The sequence below is a fragment of the Ictidomys tridecemlineatus genome, chromosome 2 (genome assembly GCF_052094955.1).
Source record: "Ictidomys tridecemlineatus isolate mIctTri1 chromosome 2, mIctTri1.hap1, whole genome shotgun sequence".
In the NCBI taxonomy this organism is placed as follows: domain Eukaryota; kingdom Metazoa; phylum Chordata; class Mammalia; order Rodentia; family Sciuridae; genus Ictidomys; species Ictidomys tridecemlineatus.
In genome coordinates this window covers 142,837,846-142,855,539 of record NC_135478.1, presented here as the reverse complement: position 1 = coordinate 142,855,539, position 17,694 = coordinate 142,837,846, and the positions used below count along the sequence as shown (strand labels likewise).

At 39.2% G+C, this 17,694-nt stretch overlaps 1 protein-coding gene across 14 annotated transcripts in view; it reads left to right on the top strand.

Annotated features, from left to right (window-relative positions):
• The window catches only part of Bbs9 (Bardet-Biedl syndrome 9), a 459,963-nt gene that overhangs the window by 8,641 nt on the left and 433,628 nt on the right, over positions 1-17,694 (top strand). For 5 of the 14 annotated variants that reach the window (XM_078039866.1, XM_078039871.1, XM_078039872.1 and 2 more), the window contains exon 2: positions 16,059-16,154. In XM_078039866.1, the coding sequence (XP_077895992.1) occupies positions 16,059-16,154 (96 nt within the window). Of the gene's footprint in view, positions 1-5,998; positions 6,468-16,031; positions 16,155-17,694 lie in introns of those variants that run through there. The other 9 variants (XM_040291831.2, XM_005319185.5, XM_021722272.3 and 6 more) reach the window with 5 other exon arrangements.

Below are 17,694 nucleotides of genomic sequence, written 5' to 3'. Positions count from 1 at the left end.
TCTGGAGTCGGGGGTCTGTTTGTGTGTTTCCACAGGAAGAACAGCAGCCGATTTGGATTCCAGAGAGATTAACCAAGGTTCTTACCCAGTGATTGTCTGGAGTCGGGGGCCTGTTTTTGTGTTTCCACAGGGAGAATAGCCACCGATTTGGATTCCAGAGAGATTAACTAAAGCGATTTCTACAGACCAAAAAAAGATGATTTGGCTCAAATCTATAACAACTGATATCCAAAACTCCAGTTTGGCTATTCTTACATCTGCAACAGAACCAGGATGCTTTTTTCAATATCTATTTTATTATTGCCCTTTCCTATATCATGAAGTTCTATTTTTTTTTTAAAAGAGAGAGTGAGAGAGGAGAGAGAGAGAGAATTTTTAATATTTATTTTTTAGTTTTCGGCAGACACAACATCTTTGGTGGTATGTGGTGCTGAGGATTGAACCCGGGCCGCACGCATGCCAGGCGAGCGCGCTACCGCTTGAGCCACATCCCCAGCCCTCTATTTTGTTTTTTGAGCTCATACAGACCTAGGTTAATGTTTTGCTGATCAGTTCTATTTTTTGACTATAGAGTTTTTAAATATTGCAATGGAGATTTCACCTGTAAAAAGTTATAAGGCCTTTACTATTATGTGTTGTATGTATTATATTATGTGTGCACACTTGTGTTTTGTGTTATAAGTTTGAATGTACATATGTCCATATATCATATATGATGAGCGTTCATGAAAAAATGGATTCAAATTTTTTTCCCACGTGATTTAAATGGTTTAATTTAAATTGGGTAAACAGCTGTTGAGGATTGTTTTAATATATGAACAAAAAGGAGGTTAACAGATCTGTTTGTTTACTTTCACCTTTCCTTTTCATTATATTTAATAATTCTGTTGAAGATAAGGTACATTGTTAAGAACATTGTTTTCTAAAAAAAAAAAAAAAAGAAAATTGTTTTCTTTTAGTACCTTCTGGAATGTTACATAATTTTTTCATTAGCCATTATTGCCAGAATTCCTATCTTCATCCCAGTGCCAGTGAAGATAATGTAAATTGTTAAGAAAATTGTTTTCTTTTAGTGCCTTCTGGAATGTTACACAATTTTTTCTTTAGCCATTATTGCCAGAATTCTTATCTTCATCCCAGTGCCAGTGAAGACAAAGATAAAACCAATCTACAGCTTCTGCAATAGCCATCACTGAACTGCTTGCAGAACTTGCCTAGACTATGTGTCACTTGTATGCATTGTGAACTCACTTGTATGCATTGTGAACTATCTGTTGGTGCAGCGACTTGTGGTAGTATTGGGGTATTTTTGCTGATGATGTCATTGGTGGTACAAATTTTCCAAAAGGAGCCGTCAATTGGCTTGGTGTATCTTCCTCCCTTCTGCTTGTCATGGTCGTTCAGCTAAAATTTGGGGGCCAACAGAGGTGAGGCAAAGAACCTCGCCCCCCCACTGGTACCTCTCCACAGGTGTGGCTGTATACTGGACCTTTAGTCAGTGAGGGGTAAGATCCAATTACAATGGTACCAACCTAAAACAGGAGGCTGACGCCTTGAGGTCAGCTCATCCAATAACGGGTAAGGACCATATGTACTATTGGACAACCTCAGGCAGGCACAGTCCCTAAGCCACATGCTTGTTGTTTAAACAGAGAGGGGGAGATGTTGAGATCCACAGCCGAAGGGGCCCCAGCAAACTTCCAGCTGCCAGCAAACTTCCAGCTGCCGGCTGATGATTGGCTCACAGCGGCCCCTGCAACATCTAGTTGATTGGCTCCTCTGTGGTGATGCTCATTGGGCTGTTTCCCTGTCCTTTCAGACCACGAAGCTGCTCATTGGGGGACTTCTTTGGCTCCACCCACACGACCCAGCCAATTGGCCTCAAGAGCAGGAGGATTGTGGGAGTGGGAGAGGCTTGTGTTTTGGTGTGAGAGGCTTGTGGGAAGCCGGTGGTGGCAGTTGGGCTCTGAGGGGTTTTCCTGAGGAGCTGTTTTGTTTGGCATGTGCAGTTCTAAAAGTAAAGTTTCTTTTGACAAGTGGCTCCTGAATTGTGCCCAGCCAGTCTGCGGCAGACATTTCATTCATGATTGTGATGGAGAAATGTGTTCTATTTGGATCTGATCATCAGGGTCATTTGGAAAGCTATGTCTCCTGTTGTAAATTATAAAACTTTCCCATTTGACAGATTTTTGTTTGTTTTAATTCTTTTTTTTTTAAGAGAGAGAGAGAGAGGAGAGAGAGAGAGAGAGAGAGAGAGAGAATTTTTAATATTTATTTTTTAGTTCTCGGCGGACACAACATCTTTGTTGGTATGTGGTGCTGTGGATCAGGCCAGGCGAGCGCGCTACCGCTTGAGCCACATCCCCAGCCCAAGATTTTTGTTTGTTTTGATAAAATTTCTATTATTCCAAGTCCTGTGACTTATGGAATACCTTTGACATACATGCTTGATGCCCTCTCTGTAAATTACTTCGTTTTAGTGTCTTCCCCTACCCATCTACATGTGATTATCTGTCACTATGGAATGACAATTTTCTAAGTGGAGGGGATAAATTGGTCTTTGCCTTCATGAAGCTTACATAAAAAAATGTTGAACCAATAATTACCCATATATTAATGTTTTAATGACAAGGGTTTGTTTTTGTTATTTATTGATTTATTTAGAGATGGGGTATTGCTATATTTCTAGGCTGGTTTTGAATACCTGGGTTCCAGAGATCCTTCCTGACTTAGCTTCCCTAGTGTTGGAAGTACAGGTGTGTGCCACCACACCTCCACTCAAAGATCAGTTGTTTTTTTTTTTTTTAATACCAGGGATTGAACCCAGCAGCTTGTAAATACTGAGCCACATCCTCAACCCCTTTTTCTATTTTATTTAGAGACAGGGTCTTGTTGAGTTATTGAGGTTGGATTTGAACTGGCAATCCTCATATCTCAGCTTCCCGAGCAGCTGGGATTATAGTGTGCACCATAGTGCCCGGCTTCAGTGGCCAGTTCTATGAAGACACATGGAATACCTATTCTAGTGACATCTCAGGAAGTCTTCCCACAAAAAGGGACAAACCAGCAGAGATTTAAAGGACAAGTAGGAGTTATTGGAACAAGGAATAAAAGAAAGCATCCCAGGAGGTGGAATAAGTCTTTAGAAGAGGCTTTGTGCATGTGAGAAAGAAAAAGCCAATGTGGGACTGGAGGTCTATGAGACAAGGGACAGAGTCATAAGATAATGCTGGAGAGGAAGATGGGATGGGATGGAGTTGTCTTAGGCCTGGCATAAATTGTGAAAGATCTGGATCTCAAATAGATTAAGCAAGATGAGAAGTAAACAAAATTCCGCAAGTATTTATGAGGACTAATGAATGCAACTTTCATATATAAATATATTTTACTGTAGGTTGAGAGTCACCAGAGGATTTTGAATTCAAATTTATGGAATTGCTAGAAATATTTTAAAAATAAAATTAACATGGTGGGGGGAGCTTAATTGTAAGGTGCTTTTTTACTGGTGAGGTGAGCGTTCTACTACTGAGGCACCACCCCAGCCCCTGGAGTGGTTTTCTAGTATTCACAAGTGTTGAGAGCCACAGCCAAAGGGGCCCCAGCAAACTTCCAGCTGCCAGCTGATGATTGGCTCACAGCGGCCCCAGCAACTTCTAGCTGCCAACTGATTGGCTCCTCTGCGGTGATGCTCATTGGGCTGTTTCCCTGCCCTTTTAGACCACAGAGCTGCTCATTGGGGGACTTTTTTGGCTCCGCCCATGTGACCCAGCCAATCGGCCTCAAGAGCAGGAGGAGTGGGGGAGGTGGAGAGGCTTGTGGGAAGCTGGTGGTGGCAGTTGGGCTCTGAAGGTTTTCCTGAGGAGCTGTTTTGTTTGGTGTATGTGGTTCTAAAAATAAAGTTCGTTTCTTTTGACAAGTGGCTCCTAAATTGTGCCCAGCCAGACTGAGGCACACAAGGCCCTGAATGGAATCCCTAGCACTGCAAAACAAACAAAAACAAACAACAACAACAAAAAATCCTTCACAGCGCCCCAAAACAAAACAACTGGGTGTGCTACCGTGCACCTATAGTCCCAGTTACTCAGGAGGCTTAGGCTTGGTCCCCAGTCCCTGACCCTGCAAAGTAGAAATATCAGAGGGCATCACAGATAAGTAAGATTAGTATTATTTCTTCTCAAATTTATTTTGTCCTATGACTTAAGGTAAAAAGTGATTTAAATCTGTATTCTGAATATTAAATTATGGGACATGCTTAACATAGTGCCTTGCACATATTATATATGTTTATTTATTTAGTGTTTGGCTCAACAAACAAATGGCCTTGATGATGGTTATAGTCCCTATGTTTCTGATCATTAAAAAAAATATTTTTTAGTAGTTCTTCTCTGAGGTGGATTAATTATCTCTGCATTTAGCTGGTGGCTGTACTTGGGCTTGTTCCTCTAGTGTGGACCTTCTAGAGGGAAGGAGACTACCTGACAACATTTCTGTTATCATCCAGTTTTCCTAGTGGGCAAGCCCCAATGCATAAGCACCTTTCAAGGTTTGGCTACATTATGTTTACTTATGTCTTATTCATCCAAAGCAAGTCATTAAAGATAAATTCATAATTAAGGGATGGATATGTAAAGCTTGAGAGCAAAGAAACAAGGATAAAAACTATTACCATTTTTGTAACTACCATACACCTTGAGAAGAATTCTGGCACCATTACTGAGCTTTTCATGCTACAAATGCAAAATAACATTAGGTTTCCCAGCAAATCCCGTTCTTCAAACTATCCTACATTGTCACTGAAATAGGTTGAACCTATAACAGTTTTCAGACTTATCTGATTGCAGGGATCTTCTTTTCATCCCCAACCCCTTAATTTTTTTTTTTTTTTTGAAACAAGGTCTCGGGTTATACAGACTGGCCTTCAACTTTCAGTTCTCCTGCTGCCTTGGCTTCCCAAATAGTTGGGATTACTAGTGTGTGCCACAGTGTCTGGGTACAAATGTGTCTTATATTGGGAATGTGGATTAGTGGTGGAAAACATAAAATTTTAAAGCCTATACTGGAATCCATTAAAAAAAGAACAAAATTTTGAGGTAAATGACTGACAGGGTATTATAAGCTAAGTGCAATGTGAAAGTAAAGATGAAAAAAAAAAGTTAAAAAAGTTGGCATTATGGGGGCTGTAGCTCAGTGGTGGAGCACTTGCTTCTTCCATGTTAAGTACTGGGTTCGATCCTCAACACCACATAATAAATAAAAGTATTCTGTCCATCTACAACTAAGTATTTTTTTTTTTAAATTGGCATTACGAAGTTGAATATTTTGCATACCCTATATAACAGGAAAGACACTTTGAGGCGATTACTAAAAAGAATAATTTACACATGTGTATCAGGGGACAGGTACAAATAACTTCATAATAGTACTTGTTCAATTATCAAAAAAGCCACATAAACCTAGAAACTGTTCAAAACTCTCCACCAGCTTGACGATCTTGGTCTTGCAGCCCATTTTCCTTTTCAATTTAAGTTATCAGTAGACCAGCACCGCCTGCGCCTCGAGGGCGCACACGCTGGCCAAGACTGCCTAGTCTGTGCACAGGCCCTCGGGCTCATCTCATTGAAAAAACTAGCGGCCACTCACTCGACAAGGCCGCCAGCCTCCGAAGCGCGGGAACCCAACAAGCCGCCGAGCCGGGGCACGCCCCTCAATGCAGCTCTGCGCGGGCCCCGCCCACTGGAGCCGAGTGGGTGGGGCCGTGGTGCCGGAGGCAAGGCGTGGGTCCCGAGCCCCGGCGGGCGGCGTGGCTTTCTCACAAACTGGGTCTGAGGGAGGAGAACTGCGCTAATTCCCTCTGCTAAAGTCTAGTAGGCAGTGCTAACGAGCTCCGCCCAGGTGACATCGGATTCCAGTCGCGGCCCACCCAGAAACCAGTCCCCGCCTCCCGGGCCTCAGCCTCTCTGGACTACAGCCCCCAGTAGGCTGCGCGGCCGCAGCGTGGGACTTGCGCAGTAGCGTCCGTTGTAAAGTGCTATGACAACAGGGCGAGGATGGCTTGGAGTTAGGTTGGACTGGGGAGGTGTCCCTTCCGCTGGCCAGCCGTTTTCTGCTCTCTCGCTCACGCTGCCTCCTGCATCATTTCCTCCAGTGTGTGAGCAGCGGGACTTACAGTTGTTCTCGCCTCCGATCTCTTCCAGGGGATAAGTGTTTTCCCTACTTGACTTTGGGGGCTGACGGGGTACAGGGGAGCTTCTTGGGGGAACATCTCTAACTCTGTGAAGCTGATGATGTACCTGCCAGGGCACTCTCTTAGCCCGAAACGTACAAGTTAGAGCAGGAGAACAAGAAGGGATAGTAAAGGGCTGCTGTTCTCTTTCACCTTCTGTGCTTCATCACTGGGGTCTTCCTCAAGCGCTCTTAGAGGGAAGTTTGCGGATAGAGGGTTTGAAGGAGAGTCCACTTGGCAACAGGTAAGAAATATGTCTGGAATTCAACTTGTGGTGCACGATTGCCTTTTCCATGTTTTGTTTTGTGGATAAGACATCTTGTTATGCCATGTAATGGTTTTGGGAATGTAAGGTGATCCGTTCTTAGGAAGAATGTTTGTATTTAAAGAAGCAAACAAAGAGCAAAAGTGAGTGAGATTCTTTTTTTTTTTTTTTAAGGGATGCCATTGAAGGAGTCACGTGATGCATGAGCATCCTTCTGTGACTTTTTTTTATTAGTTGCTCAAGACAATACAATGATCTTGACATATCATACATTTGATTCAAATAGGGTATGAATTCTCAGTTTTCCACGTGTACAGATTGCAGGATCACGTTGGATATACATCCATGTGTATACATACAGCAATCCTAGTGTCAGTTGTATTCTGCTTTTGTGACATTTCAACAGGTCCTGTGAGCAAAGCGTTAAAGCAGTTCTCAGTCTGTGACTCAAGGGGGATGCATGTACTAATACCTCCTAATACTTCTGGCAATAGGATTACTATTTCTCCTTCTCTCTTTACTTTGCAGACAGCAGTTTAAATGAACTAAGCTGATTTTATCAGCACCTCTTCCCAATAAAGCTCAGCAACCAGCTTCCCAATTTCCTGGAGAAATTTTATAGATTTTTTTGGGGTATTTTAGTTTTATTTTAAATAGAAAATGATTTCTCATACATACACACATCTTTCATATGCACACATATAATACAATTTGGAAGATACTGAGAGGTGGAACTATGGTTCTTTTTTTTTTTTAAGATGACATGATTTATTTTGTAAACTTACATGCTGGTGAGGAGCATGGAGCAGAGCTGCTCACATGGTGGCACTAATTTGCAGTCCCACCAATAATGTATGAGTGTACCTTTCCCCCCACATCCTCAACATTTATTATTATTTTTATTCTTGATAATTGTCATTCGGAAGTGAGATGAAATCTCAATGAAGTTTTGATTTGCATTTCCCTAATTGCTAGAGATGATGAAGATATATTCATATATTTGTTAACAATTTGTATTTCTTATTTTGAGAAGTATCTGTTCAGTTCCTTAACCTGTTTATTATTTGGGTTATTGTTTTATGTTTTTTTGGTGTTAAGTCTGAGTTTTTTGTATATTCTTGATATTAATGCCCTATCTGAGGAGCAGGTGGCAAAGATCTCCCATTCTGTAGGCTGTCTCTTCATGTGCTTGTTTCCTTTGCTGTGCAGAAGCTTTTTAATTTGATGCAATCCCACTTATTGATTTTTTTTTTTTGTATTGGGGATTGAACCCAGTGGGCTTCAACCACTGAGCCACATCCTGAGATTTTGCTTAGTTTTTTAGGGCCTTGCTGTGTTTCTGAGGCTGGCTTTGAACTTGTGACACTCCTGCCTCAGCCTCTGAAGTTGCTGGGATTGTAGGCATGTACCACCACACCCAGCCCAGTATTGATTTTTGATTTTATTCTTGAGCTTTAGGAGTCTTGTTGAGGAAGTCAGTTCCTGTGCTGACATGGTGGAGTGTTGGGCCTACATTTTCTTCTAGCAGTTGCCAAATTTCTGGTCAAATTCCTAGGTCTTTGATCTACTTTTAGTTGACTTTAGTGCAGGGTGAGAGATAGGGTTTAGATTTCATTCTTTTATATGTGGATTTCCAGGTTTCTCAGCACCATTTGTTAAAAAGGCTAACTTTTCTCCAACTTATATTTTTATAGGTGTTCCATTAATGGGACAATGGGTTGTAGTGGTTTAAGGGAGATTATATCTCAACTATGTATTTTAAAAAGGGCTACAGAGCCAGGCTTGTAATCCTAGCGTCAGAGTCTGTCTCAAAATAAAAAGTGGTGGAGGGTTGGGGTTGTGGCTCAGTGGTAGAACGCTTGCCTAGCATGCATGAGGCACTGGGTTTGATCCCCAGCACCCCATAAAAAACTAAATAGACAAAATAAAGGTAGTGTATCCATCTACAACTAAAAAATATTTTTTAAAAATGGTAGAGATGTAGCTCAGTTGTATAGCATCCCTGAGTTCATTAAATAGTACCCCCCCACACCAAAAAAAGAAAAAAACTCTGTGGAGGTAGCTAACTGGTAGAGTGCTGACTTTGCTTGTTTGAGGCCCAGTAGTCAGTATCCCTAGCATTGAAACAATATAAACACAACATTCTCCCATATCCTGACATAGATTACTTTCAGGAGCTGGGGATGTATCTCAGTGGTAGACTATTTCTCATGTGCAAGGCCCTGGGTTCAGTACCCTATACCACACACACACAAAATGCTATTAGCATTTTGGGGGGTCTCATTTAAATTCTCAAAATATAAAAATATAAACAGAGCTGGGATGTGGCTCAGTGGTTAAGTACCTCTGGGTTCAATCTCTAGTACACGCCCCCTGAAAAAAATTAAATCTGGAGGTTGAAAGTAGTATTTGTAATTTGGTTTTTCTCAGAACACATTACCATTACCACCATCACAGTTATTACTACTGCTATTTCTACTACATTACTAAGGGCATTTATCTGATATTTATTGAGTGCTTATTATGAATTGGGCATCCACAAAAAAATTACATGTATTAGGCTATTTCATTTCTTTTATTACTTTTCCTTTTTTTTTTTCTATTTGGTACTTGGGATTGAACTCAGGGGCACTTGACCACTGAGCCACATCCCTAGCCCTTTTTTTGTATTTTATTTAGAGACAGGGTTACACTGAGTTGCTTAGCATCTCGCTTTTGCTGAGTCTGGCTTTGAACTTGTGATCCTCCTGCCTCAGCATCCTTCACCTGGCTTCTTTGTTTTTTCTTTATTTTATGGTGATGGGGATTTTATCAGGGGCACTGTTTCTCAGAGCTAAATCCCCAGCTCTTTTTATTTTATTTTTGAGACTGAATCAGTCTCATTCAGTTGCTGAGGCTGACCTGGAACTTGCTATTTTTCTGCCTTAGCCTCCTGAGATGGTAGGAGTTTGTGGTCATGCGTGGCTTCATTTGATTTCTTTTCACTTCATTTTTTTTGTGTGTGTGTATGTGTATTTACTGGGTATTGAATCCAGTAATGGGGCTTTCTCACTGAACCATAGCCCCAGCCCTTTTTATTTTTTAATTTGAGATGGTCTCATTAAATTGTCAGGGAAAGATTGCAAGATCTTGAAGTTGTAATCCTCCTGCCTTAGCCTCCTGTGTTTCTGGGATTGCAGATGTGTGCCACCCTTTTGGCTAGGCCATTTTATTTACCCACCACTCAGAACAATTTGAAGACTAGAGGCTGAGGTACTTGCCAAAGATCATATAGCCAGAATGTGGGGTAAAGAAGTAAATCCAGGTCTGTCTGACTTTACTTCCTATGCCTTTGATTCTTCTTCTTCTTTTATGTTTTTTTGCAGGGTTTGAGCCCAGGTACACTTAACCAATAAGCCACACCTCCAGCCATTTCTTAAATTTTGATACAGGATTTTGCTAAATTGCTTAGGGCCTTGCTAAATTGCTGAGGCTGGCCTTGAACTTGTGATCTTCCTGCCTCAATCTCCAAAGTAGGTAGGATTATTGGCATGAGCCACCGAGCCTGGCTTTCAAGTCTTCCTGGAGACCCCAACACTGGGACCTGTAATATTGCCTTTGAAAGTAAAATTCTTCTAACTTTACATGCATTTGTCATCTGTGCTGAGTGGAAAACCCGATTCCTACTTTTTGAAATATGATGTGATACTAGCATAACCTGGAGAAAGCAATGTTCCAAAAATGAGAAATAGCTTCAGGGTCATAGCCTCCTAATTCTGGGATCTGCTTTCAGACCCACATATTTTTCCCACAATGTTATTTGGGATTTTCACTGCCACTACCATTCTTCTATTCTTCTTCTATATTGTGGGACTAGGTCAATGAAATGTTAAAATCATCTATCTCTTAAATGTAACCTAAATCTAAGTGAACTTGGTATGGAAAATAATATGTGTGTAAATAAATAACTAATAAAAAGTAAAATAAAAGTGTCATGTGATAATGTGTTGAAGAGACTTTCTGGAGTTTAGGGGATAAAGTGAGTATCTCCCATTTATTATTTTAAGAACTTAGAAACTAATATTTTATGCGTGTTTATAGGTCTGCACCTGTTAACTTCAAATTATTGTTTTCTAATAATTTTTTATTTTTGGTAGTGAGAATTGAACCCAGGGAGCGCTTTTAAACCAACTCCATCCTCAGTCCTTTTTATGTTTTAATTTTGAAAGGTCTCACTGCATTGCTTAGGGCCTCGATAAACTGCTAAGGTTGGCCTGGAAATTGTGATCTTCCTGCTTTTAATTTTTAATCTTGAGCCAGGGTCTCCCTAAACTGCTGAGGCTGGGCTTGAACTTGTGATCCTCCTGCCTTATCCCCTGAGTCCCTGGGATTACAGTTATGCATTACCATGCCTGGGTAGCATAACATTTTTAGGGGTCATTCATGTTGTAGCATATGTTAGCACTTAATTCTTTTCTTTGTTTATGATCATATGATATTATGGATATGCCACCTCTTCTTTATATATTCATCAGTTGGTGGACATTTGGGTTGTTTCCACCTTTTGGTTATTATGAATAATGCTACTATAAGCATTTGTGTGTAGATTTTTATATGGATATGTTCTTATTTCCCTTTAATATGTAGCTTGGAGTGAAATTGCTGAATCATGTCATGTCTTAGTCTGTTTTATGCTGCTAAAACTCCATACTACAGATTGAGTTATTTATAAAAAATTAGAAATTTATTTTCTTGCAAGTCTGGAGGCTGGGAAGTATAAGATTGAGGCATTGGTATCTGTTAAGGACTTTTTTACCTATCACCCAACTATCTCACTTTTTGATTTTTTGATTGTGCAATCATGCCCTGCACCTAGTTTCTTTTTTAAAATTCAAGACAATTAACTAAATTAAATAAAAAATCAATTTATGCATATTTTGCTTTTTTGATTCTAGCTATGATAGTGGGTGAAGTGGTATATTGTAGTTTTTTAAAAAATTTTTTTTAGTTGTCAATGGACAATTTACTCAATTTATTTATATGTGATGCTGAGAAAAGAACCCAGTGCCTCATACATGCTAGGCAAGAGCTCTACAACTGAGCCACAACCCCAGCCCAAGTATATTATAGTTTGGATTTGCATTTTCATGGCTAATTGTATTAAGCCTCTTTTTATATGCTTATCTCCTTTTGTATATCTGATTGAAAGAAACATCTATTCAGAACCATTGTCTTCAAACCCCTTCCTCCCATTTTTTTTTGTGCTGAGGGTTGAATCCAGGGACATACTTGGTGTGTACTCTACTACTGGGGTACATATCAGCAGCCCAATGTTTTTTAAATTTGTTCTTCTTAGTTATACATGACAGTAGAATGTATTTTGACATATCATACATACATGGAGTATAACTTTCCATTCTTTTGGTTGTATGAGATATGGAGTTATGCTGGTTGTGTATTTACATATGAATATAGGCAAGTTATGTCTGTTTCTTTCTACTGTTTTTCCTATTCCCATCTCTTCTCCCTTCCCTGCATGCTCCCTCTGTCTAATCTGGCAGACCTCTCCTCCTCCTTCCTTCCTTGGCCTGTTGTAAGTCAGCAGCCTGTATATCAGAGAGAACATTTGGCCTTTGGTCTTTTGGGATTGGCTTATTTCATTTAGCATGATAGCCACCATTTCCATTCATTTACTGGCAAATGATATAATTCCATTCTTCTTTATGGCTGAGTAATATTCCATTGTGTGTAGGTACCACATTTTCTTTACCCATTCATATATTGAAAGGCACTTAGGCACTTAGGTTGGTTCTATAGCTTAGCTATTGTGAATTCAGATGCTATGAACATCAATGTGGCTGTATCACTCTAGTATGCTTATTATAAGTCCTCTGGATATATGCCGAGGAGTGGGATAATAGGGTTAAAAGGTGGTTCCATTCCAAGTTTTCTGAGAAATTTCCATGCTGTTTTCCAGAGTGGTTGCACCAATTTGCAGTCCTACCAGCAATGTATCTTTTCCCCACATCCTCACCAACATTTATTGTTGCTTGTATTCTTGATAATTGCCATTCTGACTGGAATGAGGTGAAATCTCAGTGTAGTTTTGATTTGCATTTCTTTAATTGCTAGTGTTGTTGAACATTTTTTCCATATATTTGTTGATTATTGTATTTCTTCTTCAGTGAAGTGTCTGTTCAGTTTCTAAGCCCATTTATTGTTTGGGTTATTTGTTTTTTTGGTGTTAAGTTTTTTGAGTCCTTTTATATATTGGAGATTAATGCTATATCTGAGGTGTAGGCGGCAAAGACTTTCTCCCATTCTTTAGGTTCTCTCTCCACATTTTTGATTGTTTTCTTTGCTGTGAAGAAGCTTTTTAGTTTGATTCCATCCCATTTATTGATTCTTGATTTTATTTCTTGCATTTTAGGGGTCTTTTTAAGGAAGTCAGTTCCTAAGCCAACATGGTGGACATTTGGGCCTACTTTTTCTTCTGTGAGGTGTAGGGTCTCTGGTCTAATGCCTAGGTCCTTGATCCAATTAGAGTTGACTTTTGTGTATGGTGAGAGATAGGGATCTAATTTCATTTTATTACATATAGATTTCCAGTTTTCCCAGCACTATCTGTCTCTTCAATAAATATTTTCTCCAGTGTATGTCTAGTATGAGATAACTATATTTGTGTGGGTTTGTTTCTCTGTCTTTTATTCTGTACCACTGGTCTTCATTTCTGTTTTGGTGCCAATACCATGCTGTTTTTGTTACTATAGCTTTGTAATATAATTTAAGGTGTGGGTATTGTGTTGCTTCCTGCTTTCTTTTCTTGCTAAGGACTGCTTTGCCTATTCTGGGCCTCTTGTTTTTCCAAATGAATTTCATGACTGCTTTTTCTGTTTCTATGAAGAATGTCATCCAAACCTTAATAGGAATTTCATTAAATCTGTATAACATTTTTGGGCATTATGGGCATTTTGACAATATTAATTCTGCCTATCCAAGAACATTGAGAGATCTTTACATCTTCTAAGTTCTTCAACTGCCCACTTTTAATTATATTTTTGTCTTTTGTTATTGAGTTGTATGAGTTCTTTGTAGGTTACAAATGCAGCTTCAGTTGTCTGATATATGATTTGCAAACATTTTCAACATTCTGTGGGTGTCTTTTTTTATCTTGTTGATGGGTCCTTTGAAATACAAAAGTTTTAAATTTTGATGAAGTCTACTTTATGTACTTTTTCTTTTGTTATTCATGCTTTCATGAATCTGTTGAATCTGTCATGAAAATTTACTTAACCATTCTTCTAAGAGTAATTTTTTGTTTGTTTGTTTGTTTGGTACCTGGGATTGAACTCAGGGGCACTCAATCACTAAGCCACATATCAGGCCTATTTTGTATTTTATTTAGAGACAGGGTCTTATTGAGTTGCTTAGTGCCTCACTTTTGCTGAGGCTGGCTTTGAACTTGTGATCTTCCTGCCTCAGCCTCCTGAGCTGCTGTGATTACAGGCATGGACTACCATGCCCATTTAAGAATACTTTTTAAAAAGAGATTTTTACTCAGAGGATGTAGCTCACCAGTAGAGTGCTTGCCTAGAACAGGCAAGGACCTGGGTGTAATTCCCAATATTGAACAACAACAACAACAACAAAATATGTTTGGTTTAAACTACACATTAGCTTACATTTAGGCCTTTGATCTATTTTGAGTTCCTTTTTTGTGTATTTGAGATAGAAACAGGGAGACAAGGAATGGGTCTTGTTTCAAATACTAGAGACTATTGTTGTTCCTACTGAGTTTCAGTAGATTTTTTTTTTTTTAAATCTTTTTCAGTGCTAGGAATATAACCCAGGGCTTCACACACACTAGAAAAATGCTCTACCACTAAGCTATATCCCTAGACATGGACCTTTGTTTTCTTTGAATAATGTTTTTTTGATATATGCTTTAAATATGTATATATGTGTGTGTGTGTGTGTGTGTGTGTGTGTGTGTGTGTATAGTTGTTGTTTTAGTTGGTCACAATACCTTTATTTATTTATTTTTATGTGGTGCTGAGGATCGAACCCAGCGCCTTGCACATGCTAGGTGAGCATGCTACTGCTGAACCACAACCCCAGCCCCTGACATATGCTTTTATGTCTTATTTCCAGAGACTTGAAATGGTTTCTTTCCCTTTTGGTAATGGGGTTTGAACCCAGGGGCTTTATAACTGATCTATATCCCAAGTAATTTTTATTTATTTATTTATGGTTTTGGTATTGGGGTTTGAACCTAGGAATGCTGTCCTTTTTATTTTTTACTTTGAGACAGGGTATCACTAAGTTGCTGAGACTCTTGCTAAATTGATGAGGCTAGCCTTGAACTTGTGATCCTCCTGCTTCAGCTTCCTAAGTGGATTACTGATAAGCCTGGTTAAATGGTTAAAATAATTTTCATGGACATTTGGTTTATGGAGTTTATCTTATGCCATGCCAAAAATGGAACCTGCCAGGTGATGTGATCAAAGGCCTGAAATCCTAGGGACTCAGGTGGCTGAAGGAAGATTATTAAGTCTGGCCTGGGCAATTAAGTGAAACTGTCTCAAAATAAAAAATAAAAAGGGCTAGGAATGTAGTTTAGTGTGACAGCTCCCATGAGTTCAATTCCAGTACAGAAAAAAAAGGAAAAAATCCCTGATTTTGTGTTTACTTTTTTAGGAACACAGCTACTGTTTGTAAAGAAAGGTTTTTTGCAGGTATATTTTCTTTGAAACAAAGGATTAAGTCTTGTGGATAAACAGGGATATTCAGCAACCTTAAATCATACATATTTGCTGTAAGATCTCTTTCTCTCTTTTTTTTCCCCTAGTGCTGGGGATTAAATTCAGGTCCTTATGGTTGCTAAGCAAGTACTCTACCATTGAGCTGCGTCTCTTGCCCTTTATTTTATTTTATTTTATTTTTTGGTAGCAGAGATTGAACACAGAGGTGCTTAACCACTGAGTTGTGTTCCCCATCTCTTTTTATTTTTCATTTTGAGGGGTCATACTGGGTTGCTTAATCTCACTAAATTGCTGAAGTCATTTACTATCCTCTTGCCTCAGCCTCCTAGGTCCCTCGGATTATAGGCATGTACACCATGCCTGGCTCCAGCCCTTTATGAGGCAGGGTCTTGCTAAGTTACTTAGGCTGGATTTGAACTTGCTGTTTTCCTTTTTTAGCCTCTCAAGTTACTGGAATTACAAGTGTGCATCATTATGCTGGACTAGATTTTGAATCTTGATCATGCAAAGCACTTTTTTTTTTGTTCTTTGTACAGTTCTTTTCTAGATGGTAGAATTAGTTCAACATGAGTGAAACATTTCTCAGCCCAGTTTACTAGTGGCATTGTAAAATACCTAATTAATGTGGATTCCATTCACTTGGATTTGTAGTTTCATGTAAGTGTACCAAATACAAAAAATCAAAGTTAAATACATAAATGTTAATCTCAAAGGCATCCAAATTTAATTTGTTAAGCTTTAAGTGATGATTAATTCATAGTGTGAAATAGATTTTTATTATAAACAAATGCTTTCTTTTTAGAGTGAAAGAAAATGTCTTTATTTAAAGCCCGTGATTGGTGGTCTACTGTTCTGGGGGAAAAAGAAGAATTTGATCAAGGCTGTTTATGTTTGGCTGATGTTGATAACAGTGGAAGTGGACAAGGTAAGTAACTTGTGCCATGCTTCTTTTTTTTTTTTTTTTGGTGGTGGTGGTGTGGCATTGAACCCGGGCTTTTCTCACATTCTAGACAAGTGCTCTAGAACTGAGCTATAGCCACAGCCATCATGACTATGCATCTTGGAGCAAAACTTTAAAGACAGAAAATATAAGTGATTTTCCTTTTAATTTTTTATTATTTATTTCATTTAATTAATTAATTAATTAATTTGGGTACTGGGGATTGAACTCTGGGGCACTCGACCCTGAGCCACATCCCCAGCCCCATTTTTCATTTTATTTAGTGACAGGAACTCACTGCTTAGTGCTTTGCTTTTGCTGAGACTGGCTTTGAACTCATGATCCTCCTGCCTCAGTCTTCTGAGCTGCTGGGATTACAGGCTTTCGCCACTATGCCTGGCTATTTTATTTTATTTATTTTTCTTGTGGTTCTGATGATCAAAACCCAGGGCCTTTTGTAAGCTAGGCAAGCATTCTACCGCTGAGCCATACCCACAAACTTTGACTTGCCTGAGGGTTGAGCCTAGGGGCACCCTACCTCAGAGCTACATTCCCAACCCTCTTTACTTTTCATTTCAGACAGGATCTTACTAAGTTGTCAGACTGGCCTTGAGTTTACAATCCTCTTACATAAGCCTCCTGAGTCACTGGATTAGAAGCATTTGCTACTGTGCCTAGATTGGATTTGCCCCTTTAGATATATACATTATGGAACACAATTATAATCATTTATGTATGTGTGCATGTGTGGTACTAGAGATGGAACGCAGGGATGCTGAATGACTGACCTACGTCTTCATTCTGGCTTCATTATCCTTTTATTATTATGTATTCTATCCTATTTTTTTTGTTTGTTTTTATAGTTGTAGATGGACAGCATGCCTTCATTTTATTTATTAATTTTTTCATGTGGTGCTAAGGATCAAACCCAGTGCCTCACACATGCTAGGCAAGTGCTCTGCCACTGAGCTACAACCCCAGCCCATATTCTATCCTATTTTTATATTATTTGTTTCTCTTTACATATTCATATGTTTTTTTATTGGTTGTTCAAAACATTACAAAGCTCTTGACATATCATATTTCATACATTAGATTCAAGTGGGTTATGAACTCCCATTTTTATCCCAAATACAGATTGTAGAATCACATCGGTTACACATCCACATTTTTACATAATGCCCTATTAGTAACTGTTGTATTCTGCTACCTTTCCTATCCTCTACTATCCCCCCTCCCCTCCCCTCCCATCTTCTCTCTCTACCCCGTCTACTGTAATTAATTTCTCTCCTTGTTTATTTTCCCATTCCCCTCACAACCTCTTATATGTAATTTTGTATAACAATGAGGGTCTCCCTCCATTTCCATGCAATTTCCCTTTTCTCTCCCTTTCCCTCCCACCTCATGTCTCTGTTTAATGTTAATCTTTTCTTCCTGCTCTTCCTCCCTGCTCTGTTCTTAGTTGCTCTCATTATATCAAAGAAGACATCTGGTATTTGTTTTTTAGGGATTGGCTAGCTTCACT